Source organism: Carassius auratus, unplaced genomic scaffold (genome assembly GCF_003368295.1).
Source record: "Carassius auratus strain Wakin unplaced genomic scaffold, ASM336829v1 scaf_tig00003633, whole genome shotgun sequence".
NCBI lineage: Eukaryota > Metazoa > Chordata > Actinopteri > Cypriniformes > Cyprinidae > Carassius > Carassius auratus.
The window spans coordinates 398,114-416,487 of record NW_020523535.1 but is presented as its reverse complement, the minus strand read 5'-3'; the positions used below and the strand labels follow the sequence as shown (position 1 = coordinate 416,487).

The 18,374-nt window shown below is 42.8% G+C and overlaps 1 protein-coding gene across 1 annotated transcript in view; it reads right to left on the bottom strand.

Moving 5' to 3' along the window:
- Positions 1 to 18,374, bottom strand: part of LOC113070267 (titin-like) — a 126,496-nt gene that overhangs the window by 81,035 nt on the left and 27,087 nt on the right. Inside the window, exons 4-5 of the mRNA XM_026243498.1 lie at positions 1,945 to 2,208; positions 1,271 to 1,549 (exon numbers count right to left, since the gene is read on the bottom strand). Of these exons, the coding sequence (XP_026099283.1) occupies positions 1,271 to 1,549; positions 1,945 to 2,208 (543 nt within the window). The remainder of the gene's footprint in view (positions 1 to 1,270; positions 1,550 to 1,944; positions 2,209 to 18,374) is intronic.

Here is an 18,374-nt window from a genome sequence, read left to right as displayed (position 1 = left end):
CATATGATTTCAAGGAAACACCAAAAAACATTTGCTTAAAGTCGGCATGAAACTGAAGTTTCGATAGTTTTTCTTCTGTATTGGTATGTATATCCTGAAACGGCTTCTGTAATCTAGGTAGGGATTTCACCCTTCCACTGCAGTTTGATTGGCAGGTGATCTGACTAATCGTAATGGCAAATCAAATACTATAGAATACCCAATACTTGTCACTCATATAATTTTGAATTGGAAAAAAATGAAATGCTCAATATGGCTGCTCTATCGAATAAAGCCCCTCTTCCTGAGTAAAGAGACAAACGCTAATCGGTAAAGTCAGTGTGTCTGTCTAACTGCAGCTGCTGTTAGAAGTCCTGGTTGCTATAGAAACAGTCAGCTTTCTGAGATGGGTGCTTAGGACTGCTCATGCACACTGGCTGGTCTAGCATGGAAAATATGCTTTTTCAACATTGAACTACTTTTCAACATTTAAAATATATAAAATGTATATTGTTTTTATGTCTGTGTCCATTGGCAAATCTGCTAACGGACACATGCTGTATTGTCACGGGAACATCCCAGCTGAAGATAATGATGTCACTATATTTCCAAGTGCATTCCTAATGAATTCATAATGGAACGTATGTGCCCTGCTCACTCCAATGTCCCCACTCCAAGGGGATAAGGATGATCACTTCCATTTTGAATTTGTCCGGGAACCATTCGTACCTATACTAGTCACACACCCCTAGTGTATTGCCATCTTTCTGCAGTTGAGACCACATAACTTCTCATATTCATTCATGTTTATTTCATGCATTAACTAGTGGCAAAGAGGAAGAGATGATCGAGTCACACTCTTAAACTGAAGCCATGGTGTTCTCACGCCACACATCATCACAAAGTAAAAAATACATTGCAGATTCGGAAATCATGAAGAAAACAGATGTTTGTTTGTTGAGAGGGGGAGGGGACGTTAATGTATTTGATTAAAGATCACAAGAGCAAATGAACTTAAAAAAAAATAGTAATGTGCACGGATAAATCATTTCTAATGAAATACTTAAATACTGTATAAGTACTGTTGTTGTTGTTGTTGTTGTTTTTTTATGGTGACTTTAAACCTGAAGCTGGAAACAAACAGCACAAAAAATTTTAAATAACTATTTCCTGAAATTAGACTTTATTATTATTATTATTATTATTATTATTAATTTCTGTATTTCACAATGCAACAGATTATGATTTAACCATGACATGTTCTTTAAGCTAAACAATAAAAGATTCTTACCATGGACTGTTAACAAATGTTGTTTGCTTCTTGCAGTAGACACCGTTCTGCCCTGCAGCTCAGCTTGGCACTCATAGGCCCCGTGATGACTGGACTTTACTGACAGTGTGAGAGTGTTCCCTTTTATGTTTGTTTCATCACTGGAGACGATTCTTCTTGAGTCCTTGAACCACATATAGTTCCAGTTTTCTGAAACACCTTGAATCACACACTCTAAATACACTTTTTCACCAGGAAACGCTTCTGTCCAATCAGACTGGATTTTTGGTTCAGGCAGATCTAAAAGAAGAGAAAGATTACTTTGTTTTATGAACAAAGTAATTCTATTTACAATTTTATTACCATGTTAAGAAATATTAATTGAGCAGCAAATCAGTACTTCAGAATGATTTCTGAAGATCATGTGACACTGAAAACAGGAGTAATGATGCTGAAAATCCAGCTTTGACTCACAGGAATAAATTATATTATATATTCAAGTAGAAAACAATCTTTTTCTTAATATTTTTTTTTTTACGGTTTTACTGTATTTTTACTGTATTTTACTGACCCCAGACTTTTGAAACTTGTAGCATATATCCAAGCTTGTTTTGTTAATAATGCATTTGCCAACAACAAATAAATCATAATTGGTTCTACAACTTAATCAAAATCATTTGTATTATTGAAATTACCTTTGACATTCAGTTGAAATGCATTACTTTGTTGGGTTGTTACTTGTCTGTTTTTGAGTTTTCCTCTACAAGAATATTTTCCAGAGTCAGGGTGTTTTACAGTGATTGCTCGGACACTGTCGCCTTCTGAAGTCCAGGTATCTTTTATCCACTCGAAGGTCCAGCCTGAAGAACCACCTTCAATTTCACACTTCAGTTCGATGTTTTCACTTGGGAAAAACTCTGTCCATTTAGGATCCACAGTCAGCTTTGCTTTAGGAGGATCTACACAGAAATAAGATAATACAAAAACCAGGCCAATATTATTTACACTCCACAATTGCATTTTGGCCCAATGTGCTGGGATTTGTATATGTAGTAAAAAGAGAAATTTAAAGTTATATATTATAGTGACGAGTGGGGCGGGGCCGAGAGAAGTGGGAATGAGGAGGGAGGCCAGGTGTAGTGATTGGAGATGACCTGCACCTGCGCCCCACCACCGGTCTCGAGTCCCACGTAGAAGATGGAAGGATATAAAACTGGAGCGACGACATTGAAGGACGAGAGAGGACCAGGCCTGGGCCATTATTTTATGTTTTGGTTTTTATTTATACGCACCAGTCGTCCGTGAGGGGCTGGTGCGCTGTTTTGTGATTATTTTGAATTATTAAAATGTTTTGATTGTCCGCCGGTTCCCGCCTCCTCCTTCCCGATGAATAGGACGTTTTTATCATTACAGTGGTGCCGAAGCCCGGGAGAAGGAGGGACGTGCTGCTGAAGATCCCTCGCCGCTGTGGTGAATCCGCGGTGCCATCGAGCTGGAGAGGTGTGTGCCGCCATGGATGCTCGAGGTGGTGGGCTGGAGCGAGTTGCCGGGGACGGGCGAGCTCGCTGCCGACCGCCCACGATATGGAGGGGCGGCTGCCGTCCGTGAGGGAGCGGAGTAGTCGGCGCCGTTCGCCAGAGAGCCGGAGCCTGCTGCCGTCCGCCTGAATGGGGAGGAGCAGGGTACGGGGGACTCCTGCCGGCTGCCCAAAACCGGAGGAGCTGTCACCGTCCACCGGGCGGCGGAGGAGTGTCGTGTCGTCCGCCGAGGGCCGTCCAGTGCCACCGTCAGGCACCGCGGAGGAGATCACCCAGCTGGTGGAGGGCCGAGCAGCAGTGCGTCTGGGAACCAGATTTTTTTTTTCTCTCTCCCCTCTCTCGTCCCTGTCGCTCTTCCTTCCATCTCCTTTTCTCTCGCCTCGTCTGTCCTACCCCCGGGTTCCCGCAGGTCCCCGTGAGCGATCCCCCCCGGAGGGAGGGGGGGGGGGGAGTAGAGCGCAGTCTCGAGGGTACACCCCGGCCTGCGAGGGGAGATGGGGGTATGTGACGAGTTGGGCGGGGCCGAGAGATGTGGGAACGAGGAGGGAGGCCAGGTGTAGTGATTGGAGATGAGCTGCACCTGCGCCCCACCACTGGTCTCGAGTCCCACATAGGAGATGGAAGGATATAAAACTGGAGCGACGACCATGAAGGACGAGAGAGGACCAGGCCTGCGCCATTATTTTATGTTTTGCTTTTTATTTATGCGCACCAGACGTCCGTGAGGGGCTGGTGCACTGTTTTGTGTTTATTTTGAACTATTAAAGTTTCATTGATTGTGCGCCGGTTCCCGCCTCCTTCTTCCTGATGAGTATTTTTTCAAGCAGTATTTGCACTGTAAACTTTTTTTAATTTATATAAGGTGCGGGTGAACTTAAACTGTATGGCTATGATGTGGTTCCTGTAGGCTTTGCGTGTGTGTGTGTGTGTGTGTGTGTGTGTGGGGGGGGGGGGGTTGTTGTCGGGGGGCCTCTATGTCCATTTTGCTTGGGGCCCCCAAATTCCTTCAAACGGCCCTGCTGACCAAGTTCTACATTCCTAATTCTACCCAATAGCTAAATTTAACAACTTCTTTAACTATTTATAAGCAGCAATTTAGGAGTTTGTTCAGGCAAAAGTCATAGTTAATGGTTTGTTATTAACAAGAATTGGACCTTAAAATAAAGTGACTGCAATTTGTACATATGATTTCAAGGAAACACCAAAAAACATTTGCTTAAAGTCGGCATGAAACTGAAGTTTCGATAGTTTTTCTTCTGTATTGGTATGTATATCCTGAAAAGGCTTCTGTAATCTAGGTAGGTATTTCACCCTTCCACTGCAGTTTGATTGGCAGGTGATCTGACTAATCATAATGGCAAATCAAATACTATAGAATACCCAATACTTGTCACTCATATAATTTTGAATTGGAAAAAAAATTAAATGCTCAATCTGGCTGCTCTATCAAACAAAGCCCCTCTTCCTGAGTAAAGAGACAAACGCTAATCGGTGAAGTCAGTGTGTCACTGCAGCTGCTGTTAGAAGTCCTGGTTGCTATAGAAACAGTCAGCTTTCTGAGATGGGTGCTTAGGACTGCTCATGCACACTGGCTGGTCTAGCATGGAAAATATGCTTTTTCAACATTGAACTACTTTTCAACATTTAAAATATATAAAATGTATATTGTTTTTATGTCTGTGTCCATTGGCAAATCTGCTAACGGACACATGCTGTATTGTCACGGGAACATCCCAGCTTAAGATAATGATGTCACTCCATTTCCAAGTGCATTCCTAATGAATTCATAATGGAACGTATGTGCCCTGCTCACTCCAATGTCCCCACTCCAAGGGGATAAGGATGATCACTTCCATTTTTAATTTGTCCGGGAACCGTCCGTACCTATACTAGTCACACACCCCTAGTGTATTGCCATCTTTCTGCAGTTGAGACCACATAACTTCTCATATTCATTCATGTTTATTTCATGCATTAACTAGTGGCAAAGAGGAAGAGATGATCGAGTCACACTCTTAAACTGAAGCCATGGCGTTCTCACGCCACACATCATCACAAAGTAAAAAATACATTGCAGATTCAGAAATCATGAAGAAAACAGATGTTTGTTTGTTGAGAGGGGGAGGGGACGTTAATGTATTTGATTAAAGATCACAAGAGCAAATGAACTTAAAAAAAATAGTAATGTGCAAGGATAAATCATTTCTAATGAAATACTTAAATACTGTATAAGTACTGTTGTTGTTGTTTTTTTTTATGGTGACTTTAAAACTGAAGCTGGAAACAAACAGCACAAAAATTTTTAAATAACTATTTCCTGAAATTAGACTTTATTATTATTATTATTATTATTATTATTATTATTATTATTATTATTATTAATTTCTGTATTTCACAATGCAACAGATTATGATTTAACCATGACATGTTCTTTAAGCTAAACAATAAAAGATACTTACCATGGACTGTTAACAAATGTTGTGTGCTTCTTGCAGTAGACACCTTTCTGCCCTGCAGCTCAGCTTGGCACTCATAGGCCCCGTGATGACTGGACTTTACTGACAGTGTGAGAGTGTTCCCTTTTATGTTTGTTTCATCACTGGAGACGATTCTTCTTGAGTCCTTGAACCACATATAGTTCCAGTTTTCTGAAACACCTTGAATCACACACTCTAAATACACTTTTTCACCAGGAAACGCTTCTGTCCAATCAGACTGGATTTTTGGTTCAGGCAGATCTAAAAGAAGAGAAAGATTACTTTGTTTTATGAACAAAGTAATTCTATTTACAATTTTATTACCATGTTAAGAAATATTAATTGAGCAGCAAATCAGTACTTCAGAATGATTTCTGAAGATCATGTGACACTGAAAACAGGAGTAATGATGCTGAAAATCCAGCTTTGACTCACAGGAATAAATTATATTATATATTCAAGTAGAAAACAATCTTTTTCTTAATATTTTTTTTTTTACGGTTTTACTGTATTTTTACTGTATTTTACTGACCCCAGACTTTTGAAACTTGTAGCATATATCCAAGCTTGTTTTGTTAATAATGCATTTGCCAACAACAAATAAATCATAATTAGTTCTACAACTTAATCAAAATCATTTGTATTATTGAAATTACCTTTGACATTCAGTTGAAATGCATTACTTTGTTGGGTTGGGGCGGGGCCGAGAGACGTGGGAATGAGGAGGGAGGCCAGGTGTAGTGATTGGAGATGAGCTGCACCTGCGCCCCACCACCGGTCTCGAGTCCCACGTAGAAGATGGAAGGATATAAAACTGGAGCGACGACATTGAAGGACGAGAGAGGACCAGGCCTGGGCCATTATTTTATGTTTTGGTTTTTATTTATACGCACCAGTCGTCCGTGAGGGGCTGGTGCGCTGTTTTGTGATTATTTTGAATTATTAAAATGTTTTGATTGTCCGCCGGTTCCCGCCTCCTCCTTCCCGATGAATAGGACGTTTTTATCATTACAGTGGTGCCGAAGCCCGGGAGAAGGAGGGACGTGCTGCTGAAGATCCCTCGCCGCTGTGGTGAATCCGCGGTGCCATCGAGCTGGAGAGGTGTGTGCCGCCATGGACGCTCAAGGTGGTGGGCTGGAGCGAGTTGCCGGGGACGGGCGAGCTCGCTGCCGACCGCCCACGATATGGAGGGGCGGCTGCCGTCCGTGAGGGAGCGGAGGAGTCGGCGCCGTTCGCCAGAGAGCCGGAGCCTGCTGCCGTCCGCCTGAATGGGGAGGAGCAGGGAACGGGGGACTCCTGCCGGCTGCCCAAAACCGGAGGAGCTGTAACCGTCCACCGGGCGGCGGAGGAGTGTCGTGTCGTCTGCCGAGGGCCGTCTAGTGCCACCGTCAGGCACCGCGGAGGAGATCACCCAGCTGGTGGAGGGCCGAGCAGCAGTGCGTCTGGGAACCAGATTTTTTTTTTCTCTCTCCCCTCTCTCGTCCCTGTCGCTCCTCCTTCCATCTCCTTTTCTCTCGCCTCGTCTGTCCTACCCCCGGGTTCCCGCAGGTCCCCGTGAGCGTTTTATTTATGCGCACCAGTCGTCCGTGAGGGGCTGGTGCACTGTTTTGTGTTTATTTTGAACTATTAAAGTTTCATTGATTGTGCGCCGGTTCCCGCCTCCTTCTTCCCGATGAGTATGGAGATTTTATCATTACAACTATGTACTATTTTTATACTCAACAATTAGAGCTCAAATACAGTGTAATGTATTGTACATTTAATCATAACAGGTCAACAGCGCATTCAACTACAATAATTTACTGAAGTATTAATATTTAACAAATTAAATTATCTTAGTTGCAAATCCTCAACTGTTACATTTTTGCTGTAGGAAAAAGTTGTGTTTGGAAACTCTGCCCTTACAACACCTGTTAGCAGATACATACTGGATGTTTCAGTTCATACTTCACATTTTCTTTGGTTTGCCCAAAAAGAGAGTCTCATCTTAAAAATAAAAAAAAATCTTTCTCTTTGCTGACTATTTCCTTTGCTGGAGCTCTCTTCTCGGGACTTTGCCCTCTCTCCCTCTTTTTCTCCCTCTCTCCATCTCCCCCTCTCTCTTTATCTCTGAGGTAATATTTTGCATACCTTTTGGGTATAATTAACCATATGTTTTATCATCCTTCATCTATTTTGTAACCAAACAGAAGTGTAACCATAACAAAATATTGTTATTAAACCATTTCAATGGTTGATTCAATATCTTGATTCTTGATTAAATATCAACTTTGAAATGATACATATTGCAATACAATATAGTCACTCAATAGCAATGCTATCCCACATATTTAGCTATTGTAACAGCACTTATTTCCATCATTAGTATAAGTGGGAGTGGGTGGTAATAGACTAGAAATGTACAGTTTTATACCATCATGTTGATAAGATTTCTTTAGTCATTCGGCAATCCTACAGCCTGAACCACTGTAGCGGCACCACCCTTACACTAGCATCTCAATAATTTCACATATCTTGGAGTCATAATGTTTTTGGACAAGCGTCACGCATAAATCCGTTACACACATACACAGACATAGAACCTTGTTAATGTACATCTCATCGCTGGCGGATTATTATGCGTTACATACAGCCAGGAACGCAGCACGGAACACCTGTTGTTCAGGTTTACATAATTATACTGAACACAGGCACGTCGCTTTGCTCGAAATATAGACTCATTTTGCAGCATTCGAAAGGGTTGTTTTCGGGGGTAGGCCAGTCACGGTCATACTCATCGGAGTCAGACTTATCGCTGCTTTGAGGCAAAAACTTTGTTTCAAAGTCCTCCCAATGTTTATTTACCAGCATAAGATAATTTTGTTCAAAAAGACTTACCGTATTTTCTGGACTATAACTTTTCATAGTTTAGCTGATCCTGCGACTTATAGTCAGGTGCGCCTTATTTATCAAAATTAATTTGACATGAACCAAGAGAAATTAACTAAGATAAAACATTACCATCTACATCCGCCAGAGGGCGCTCTATGCTGCTCACTGCTCCTGTAGTCTACACTGAGCAGCATAGAGCGCCCTCTGGCGGATGTAGATGGTAATGTTTTATCTTGGTTCTTGGTTCTAAGAAAATGCGACTTATAGTCTGGTGCGACTTATACGGTATATGGTGGGTTTGTTGCATGGTACTTCATTCCCTGTGTGACACCGTCCCAATGGAAAAAGTAAATAAACGTTCCACCATAATTAAATTCACTCCAAATTTGATTGTAAAAGTATTCTCAGTCTACTGTGGTCAAAAGCAGGTAGTCACATTAGGATGTATATTCCTCATAAGATTCCAAAATGTAGAGAGTTTCTGCTGTGTCTTGTCAAATGTCCCCATCAGACACAGATAAATCTTGCTTTACAAAATCTTCATATTCAAGGTCAATGTTTATTGGCCCACGTCTTCACCCATTTCAACAGAACTCCTCAGCATTTCTACACACCTTGCTCTCGTTTCAGGAGTGTTTGGAGTAGGGGTGGCCATCATAACAATGTAGATAACAATGTAGAAATCTCCCCCACGTATAACTGAGTCCCTAAACCTTATTTAAATACCACATTCTGAATATAGGTTGGTGGTGTGTCAAACAACTAAGGGTGTGATTCAGCTAGAATCATTTTAGCAAAATGCATATTTGACTCAGAATTATTGTGCTCCATCTGTTTAGCATGCATGTGCGCAGCAGCATTTGTTTACTTGTGTATGCCTCGCCCACTCCTGACAATAAGCAAAATGGATTTGTATATATTATTATAAGATATTATATAATTTCTCTTCAATTATCACCGGTTGTTCTTGTAAACTAAACAAGTGTAAAGCTCAGGTCGTTCATGAGAACCTCTGAGCAATTTCACAAGAATATTTTTTATACATTTAATAAATAAAAAATGAGTAGAATAGAATGTAGATGGAAGATAATTATTAAGGAATGATCTTGAATCTTATATCTGATATAAACTAAGAAAGTATAAATATATAACGTAAATGTCTCGAAAGAAGACGAAGGGTTAAAGTGATATTTTATTAAATCAAGCAAATTCACAGAAATATTGTCCTCTAACATTACTAACATGACATCAAAAACTAGGAAACAAAGCACAAGGCCTAACAATTACCATTACATGGGAAAATAAGAAAGGTAAAACTGATGTAAACTAATTTAAACAGAACTAACTAAATCATGGAGACATATAAAATCATTCTTGTTTCAAAGTGTAAACCTATGAAAAACGTTTCAATTAATAATGTGTTAACAAACATTGGTTCTTTGTGTGATTTCATAATAAAAACATCTAAATTGTAAACATACTATCATCTTTTATATTAAAACTTAATCAAATATTGTTTAGTAACAAACAGTTGTGTAAGACACAAACCAAAACACCTCATTAATGTGATAGCAGTCCTGTTACACATATGTGACTCGTCACGGAAACCAGTGACACAAGTCGGCAGCACAACTTTCGAGCAAAATGAGAAAGAAGCGTTTTTTTTTGTTTGTTTGTTTTTTTCAAAATTGGTGATTTTCGGTTTTTTGGCAGAATCTGTTAGTTGATATCACAAAGAAGCCTCTCCGTGTTTGAGATAGCAGTATTGGTATATTTAAAAGCGTACATTTTGAGGTTGAAATCATCTAGTTTGTCGGAGATTCTAGCACGCAGTAGGGGCGTTTCATTGTCTGTGTATTTCCATACTGGATAAGCCGGCTTTTGTTTCTTTTGTTATTGCCCCCGCCCTCCGAGGGAAGCGTGGCTACTTAGTATGCAGCGCTCTGGCCGGCTATAGCTGATATCAAAATTCAATGAAGATGGACGCCGCAAAGATGATCGCAGACGAGCTGAACCGTGGCCGTTACACCGAAAATGTTTTGAAGTACTTCTTCGACAAGCCGGATGCTTATAAACAAGCGCTTACTGATTCTGAAGACGATCTGAGTGACGATGAAAGTGGCATAATAAGACTGTATAATATCCCTAATCTACAACTGAGCGAAGATGACGACGAGGAAGAATGTATTGGACTGGCGTCAGACGAGTTGGACCATAAGATATCAGAGGCTATATCGATAATAACATTTGATGGGGATAAAGACAGAGAAATGGGGAAAATCCGTAACATTTAGAGGCAAACAGATGCACCGTGCAAAATTCGGATCTGCAAGAATACTTTTCTGTTTCTTATGGGGTTAGATTTCATAAACATCAAAGTTTGACATTTTGTGTTCATTCTAAGAACACGTTCACGTTATCTCATGTTTAGTCCATGTTTAGACCTTCCCATATCTACCTACTGTTATTAGCTAGCTCATGGTTATCACAGAATCCTGTTAAAAAGTCCTAATGCTACACAATGAAATCAATTCACCAAGTTTTATGTAGAAAACCAGCAAATAACAAATACAATTAGCATCAATATGTACTTTTTGTTTACATAAACATTAAAATAACATTAAAAAAGATGGCCACATTTGAAAGATTAAATATTTTTATATAAAAAGATAAAACTCACATATTTCAGCCTCTAAATCATTTTTATAAAAGTCAAAAAGGATAAATTACTGACATTTACAATGCACATTCTCCTTTATTATTAATAGCATGCGGTCCGATTTTTCCCGTTGTGTCTATCATTGCTATGCAGGGGGTATGGCTCTAAATGAGATGTAAATGAGTCCCACTGTCACTGGCAGCAGTGAGAACTGCACAATCTTCAGAGGCTATTTCTGTTTTTTAAGCTTTTTTGAGTGCTTCAAATGGCCACAACTTCTCCAAATATTATCAGATTCATCATGAAGGATTATTGCATAAAAATGTGACCATGAACATCATTAACTAAAACGAATGAAAGACAATACTCAGCAATATGCGTTCACACAGATAACGTTATTAGAATTTTTCATTTATATAACATGAAACTGAGTTGTTAGAAATGCAAATGTTAACTGACATCAATGCATGATGACTAAAGGATCCAACAAATCGGTACTTTGAATCTGTTAATTGACTCAAACTCCCAAAAGAATTGGTTTGTGAAAATTAATCGGACTTTGCATCACTAAAATCACCAAACTGTTATATCGCCACAGGGAATGACAGTATACTCCACAAATAGTTCAGAGATGTAAGTCTTTTTATATAGGGTATCCGAGCATGTGTATATTGAGAAGTCCGGCATTTTAAATCGCTGCCCTGTATGAGTATTCTGAGGTCTTGCCCCTGGTGGCTATGTTTGATGGTTGTGGGTGGTGTTGGCGAAGTGGATAAGACACATGCCTTTGGTGTGAGAGACCCAGGTTCGAATCCACTGTGATGACGCTCAACATGTGGTTTTATTAACAAAGTTCGGGAGAAGCACGATCAGATAATCATCCAATTTGGTACAGGTGCATCTCGTTTAGCTAATCATCTTATAGCACGCACGTGTATATATATCCAGTCTTCCTACCTCCTGTCCCACGACAGTTTTTCGGCATCCACTCGTCCGCCAGATGTCGGAACTCGAACTCTTCCCTTCAGACAATGAGCTAGAAGCTCCCCAGCAAGCCACCGGCTCTAAAGCAGCTTCCTCTGCTGACCCCATGGCACCTCCTTCTCAACCGGGATGCAGCGCCGAGCCCGAGGCCTCAGCGCGCGGGCGAAGACGAAATAGGCCGGATTCGCACACACCTCGAAGTCTCCGTTCACCTCCTCCATCGAGACAGCCAATCCAATCACCATCAACATCACATGCATCGGCTTCACCATCCATCCCACCCATTGGAAAATGGACCGTCGCAGGACTAAGACAAGCGCTGTCAAATTCGGATGTCAGGTTTTCTCGCAACATGAGCAAAGCTCAACTCTACGAGCTTTATAGCACACTAGGAAATAATCCACCTACCTCCAAAAAGGTAACCAAAGCCCACAGGTCTAAACAACGTATCACACAAATGTCATCTTCTTCCAGCTCAAGTTCCAGCTCCCCCCAAGCGTCAGGACATAGCAGATCATCAGCAGGTCGGGGCCACGCCCCAAACTCGGCCGCTCCTCCCATCGCACTGCCTCCCTCTTCACAACCTATCTCTGCAGCTCCTTCAGCTGCCTCGCCGCATGCAACAGTGCCTACGAGCGCGTATTTCCAACCTCCACTGCTTTCTACTTTACCTTCGGCTGCAAAGACTAGCGCGAGGCTGCCTCCGCTAGCCGCTCAAGCTCAGCCTCCTTACTTTTACCCCTCCACTTTTTCTTTCCCCCACCAATGGCCAGCAGCCCCAGTTGCAGACACCCAAGCTGGGAATCCTCAGCTAGCAACACAAGCAGGCTGGCCTCCTTCCTCCTTTCCATCTTCCTCTTTCTCTCCTTACGGGCTTCCCCAGGCACCGGGGTTCAATCCATGCGTGAGGATGCCTCCGCAAACGGGTGCAACCCCTCCCTCATTTCCGCCTTTCTCCTTCTATCCTTCGCCCTACGGGCCGACCCCAGCTCCAGGGGATAATCCGTGCGTGAGGATGCCTCCGCAAACGGTTATGGCCCCTCCTCATCTTCCTTCCAACTCCTCTACCCAAGCTAAACCGCAGTATACTCTATTCACAGCGACCCCTCTACATACTCCACCTAATGCCGCCGCTATGGAGCCACCCCCCGTGCCTAGTTCCATCAAATCACAGATTCTCACAGAAATTCAGAACGCTGGCTCCGGAAGCAGACACATCACCAACCCCAGTTCCTCTCTATTCACAACTCATATTTCCATAACGCATCCCCTCAAACCCCTTCTCGACGCATCCATCGACTCTATCCTACATGCAGTTTCTCCCAGAACCATCCAGTCGTATCTCACAGCGTGGAGATGTTTTAAAACTTTTCACCTCTCCTATCATTTGCCATTCCCCGATTTTTCTCTCCTCTCAATTACTTCATTTATTTCCTTCCTCAGTACCGCGAAGAACCTCCAGGCAAGTTCTATTAAAGGTTACTTAAGTGGCGTTCAATTTTTCCATAAACTAATCCACGGCTTCCCCTCCTCCGTGATAAACAATTCGCAAACTTCTCTTTTAATCAAAGGAATTCAAAGAGCTCGCCCATCAAACCCGGATTCCAGACAACCCATAACTCTGGACATCCTCACAAACTGCATCCAAAAGCTCCGCACAGGGTATCATTCGATCCATACCGCTCGTACCCTAGATGCCATGTTCCTATTGGCTTTTTTCGGCTTTCTGAGATGCTCAGAAATTGCAATTACCTCGAAATTCAACCCCAAACTCCATCCGACAATCTCTGATTTGTGCATACGGGATAACGAAACCATCGCTTACTCCATTAAACATAGTAAGACGGACCAAGAAAGGAAAGGCCACTTCATATACATTTTCAATCTCCCATCTCCAATTCAACCTTATCAGGCTCTCGTCTCTTATATCCAGTTCAGGAACGCCCAATCCAAATCCGCACTGGACCCTCTCTTTGTCGACGACTCCAACCATCCCGTTACACGTTTTTGGTTCCAAAAACATTTAAAGCTCATACTTACGCAATCAGGCTTTCACGCAGAAAATTTTTCCGGCCACTCATTCCGCATTGGGGCAGCAACTACAGCAGCTCAGAAAGGACTCTCCCAAAATCAAATACAGGCTCTGGGTCGTTGGTCATCAGAAGCTTTCAAAAGTTACATCAGGTACAATCAAAGCCACATAAAGGCAGCCCATGCAGCCCTGATCAGCTAATAGATTTAAAAAAAAAAAAAAAAAAAAAAAAAAAAAAAAAAAAAAAAAAAAAAAAGGATGTAAGTGCAATTACCTATTTTGATTCATTCAAAAAAAAAAAAAAAAAAAAAAAAAAAAAAAAAAAAAAAGGATGTAAGTGCAATTACCTATTTTGATTCATTCAAAAAAAAAAAAAAAAAAAAAAAAAAAAAAAAAAAAAAATTCCTCCTTAAATCATGTTGTGTACTTGAATAATAGAAGCCTCTCAGTTATCGTTTCTTCGGCCAAAGTAAGGGCCCTCCAGCCATCGTAACAATCTCCTTGCCTATTTTCAGCATCGGACAGGGCTCTCCCTTCCGGTGCAGCTGGGCAGTGGCTCCCTTCGGTCGCAGTGTGAGCCTTTTCATCTGTCATTGAGTTGCGCTGCGCGCTCAGCGGCAGATGGGGGTATCCCTCCCGGTGCAGCAGAGCCACAGGCCCCCTTCGGTCGTTGTGACAGCCCTCCATCCGATGCATCAAATTAAGCCGCTTATCCAATCGCAAGGGGGACTCTCCCTTCCGGTGCAGCAGAGCCGCAGCTCCCTTCGGACGCAGCGAGAGTCCCTCCATCAGTCGCGTTTTCTTGCCTACTCCGTATCGGACGGGGCTCCCCTACCGGTGCAGCAGACCCACGGCTCCCTTCGGTCGCAGGGTGAACCCCCCGTCTGAGTTATGTTGCATGCTCAAGGGCGGACCGGGATCTCCCTCCCGGGGGAACACAGCCGCTGGCTCCCTTCGGTCGCAGCAGGAGCCCTCCATCCGATACATCAAACCGTGCCTCGAATCTTCTTGCCTATTCTGCATCTGATGGGGCTCTCCCTTCCGGTGCAGCAGACCCACGGCTCCCTTCGGTAGCAGGGTGAACCCCCCGTCTGAGTTATGTTGCATGCTCAAGGGCGGACAGGGTTCTCCCTCCCGGGGGAATAGAGCTGCTGGCTCCCTTCGGTCGCAGCGTGAGCCCTCCATCAGACGCATCAAGCCATGCCTCGCATCGCAAGGGGGACTCGCCTTTCCGGTGCAGCAGAGCCGCAGCTCCCTTCGGACGCAGCAAAAGTCCCTCCAACAGTCGTATTCTAGTTAGCGTCAATCAGGGCTCTCCCCTCCGGGGCAGCACTCCTGCTGCAGAGTTGCGAACCCCCTACGGAGGCTGGGAGAACCCTCAGAGGCAAAAAACCGTGCCTCCATAAACCCGCAATGGGGGACTCCCCCTTCCGGTGCAGCAGAGCCGCAGCTCCCTTCGGATGCAGCGGGAGTCCCTCCAACAGTCGCGTCTCTTTGCCTTCTCAGCATCGGACTAGGGCTCCTCTTCCGGTGCAGCAGACCCACAGCTCCCTTCGGTCGCAGTGTGAACCCCCCATCTGAGTTATGTTGCATGCTCCACGATGGCTAGGGATCTCCCTCCCGATGGGGTACAGCCGCTGGCTCCCTTCGGTTGCATTAGGAGCCCTTCATCCGACGCGCCAAACCGCGGCTCGAATCTCATTGCCTATTTAGCATCTGACGGGGCTCTCCCTTCTGGTGCAGCAGACCCACGGCTCCCTTCGGTCGCAGTGTTAACCCCCCGTCCGAGTTATGTTGCATACTCTATGGCGGCCAGGGATCTCCCTCCCGATGGGATACAGTCGCTGGCTCCCTTCAGTCGCAGTGAGAGCCCTCCATCAGATGCAACAAACCGCGCCTCGTACTCAGCCGCAAGAGGGACTCTCCCTTCCGGTGCAGCAGAGCCGCAGCTCCCTTCGGAGGCAGCAAGAGTCCCTCATTTCTTGATATCTGGCATTGTGCTCCTCCCATAAGCGGCATGGAGGGCTCGCTGGTAAGACGTTGCGAGCCGCAGCTCTCGTCGAACACTGCACGGGCTCTCCAGGTCGCTCTGCATTTTCTTCCCAACACGCATATTTTGGGGGGCAACTAAATTTTATCTCTCTGGCTGCTGTCCTATGGCTTTAAGCTTCTTTTGGGGAGTTATTTGGGTTCGGGCTATGCTCCGGGCCCGGACCCCTCCCCCAGGACAGCACGCCAAAATATGCCTACTATTTGCCTTCAGATTAGATGTAAGGGTGAACTCGTGAAATGTGGTTTTATTAACAAAGTTCGGGAGAAGCACGATCAGATAATCATCCAATTTGGTACAGGTGCATCTCGTTTAGCTAATCATCTTATAGCACGCACGTGTATATATATCCAGTCTTCCTACCTCCTGTCCCACGACAGTTTTTCGGCAACCCTCCTCCACCCCAACTCCTCACTTCTAATCTATTTATCCCAAATTAGGGATAGGGGGAGTTATTTGGGTTCGGGCTATGCTCCGGGCCCGGACCCCTCCCCCAGGACAGCACGCCAAAATATGCCTACTATTTGCCTTCAGATTAGATGTAAGGGTGAACTCGTGAAATAAGTGACGGGTCCTAATGACGCGTATTTATAGTCGCGCCAGTAGTGATGCCAGAGGCTGTCGCCGGCCAACACGTTGTCGTTTTTCAAAATATGCTTCAGACACAGGTCACGACGAGGTGTTCCCCATAGTGCATACCTGTCAAGTATCCCGTTTTGGCCGGGAAAGTCACGTATTTTACCCTTCTTTCCCGCCGTCCTCCCGTATTAGTATTTTCCCGTAAATCTCCCGTATTTATTTATTTTTATTTTTTTTTTTTTTTTTACCTGCGTTATTAATAAAATAATAATAATAAAAACGTTCCCAATCTGAGCTCTGTCACTAGTCTCGCGATAACTCCCACCAGTAGTAGCCTGTCGCGAGGGGTGTGTGAGGTCAGATGACATGAGTTATAACGTGGGAAAAACAACAACAACAACAAAAGACAAAACAGAGACGGATGATGGATGCTACAATAGAGAGTGAAGGCACACCTGCCAAAGAACCAAAACCCATGTGTAAATACCGTGATAAATGGGACAGCGAATTTACTTTTTTTAAAGAATGCAAAGTCTGCAACAAATTGGTAAAACAACTCACTAAAAGAGTAAAAGAAAAGTTATGTGAATTGAAAAGAAAAACTGTTAAAGAAAAGCAATATGAAATGAAAAGAATGTGTGGAATTAAAATAAAATGTAAATGTAAAGACATCAATGTTAAATTAACAGAAAATATGCAAATAAGCCTTTAAATAAATGCTCTTCATATATACCCTTTTGTGTTTTAATTTGGGCTATAACACCTGTCTTAAAATGTAAGGGATACTGGAGCTTTGTTGGGGTGGTGGGACTGCTCGCAATGGGCGCTGGAAAATTTCCCTTATTTTCAAATCCAAAATTTGACAGGTATGCCATAGTGTCCCCTAAGAAGACACAGTTCGAAGTTCCCTTGAAAGGGAAACATATCCAACCAAGGCCAAATTATGATAAACATAAAAGATTAATTCATTAACGCACAGTAGTAATCGTTATAGATCTTAGTGAAACTGAAAATAAAGAGATGATTTTCTTACCTTTCCTTGTGGTTCTTGAAATGTCGAATTAAATTTGACGTTTTCGTGTCAGATATTCTTGCGTTGCATATTTTGCATCTGGCAAATCTTCTTTTATTGGCACGGTCCAGTTCAAAGTCTTTATAATCAAACGAGACTATTTGTGGAGCTCGACTACTGTCTGCCATGTTTGACACCTATGAATTGTGCAGCCTTAAAGGCACAGACGCTGATTAGTGGTGCTGATGTCACAATTTTTTTTTTATTTTTTTTTTGATTAATTTTATTGCTGATTGTTTATTATACGTTCAAGTCATTGTCGAGTCTTCCACTTCAAGTCAAGTCTCAAGTAACTTGTTCCCAAGTCAAAGTCAAGTCAAGTCATTTTCATACGTTAATCAAGCAAGTTGCAAGTCCTGAAAATTGTGACTCGAGTCATGTCATTGTGACTCGAGTCTCCCACCTCTGTTGTTAACTAAAGCCTATATTTTTAGTTTGATCATAAACTAGTTAAGCAGGGACTTGTAATAATATGTTGAACATCTGATAAGTTGGTCAAACACAAATTAAGAGTTAAATCTTACTGTGGTGCTATAATACATTTTCTGCAATGGCTGAACTTCTTGTTAGAATGCTTTATATTGGTACCAGGCTTGTTTTATGAGCAAACCCTTATTTGTCAAATGAGTCTTAAATGATATTATTCACATTTATATTCATTAGGTTAATGAGCTCTTTCAGCATCTATACTTGTAATAATGCTTAACCTGTTAACTGTCACTCACGTTTTTGAATATAGACTTGAATGTGCTTGATACAAACCAAAATTTTTATAATTCATGACTGAAAACATTTTGTAACATGATTTTGATGTGCCATTTACATGGTAAAGCAATGTCTGATTTTAAAATGGGTTTTAAAGG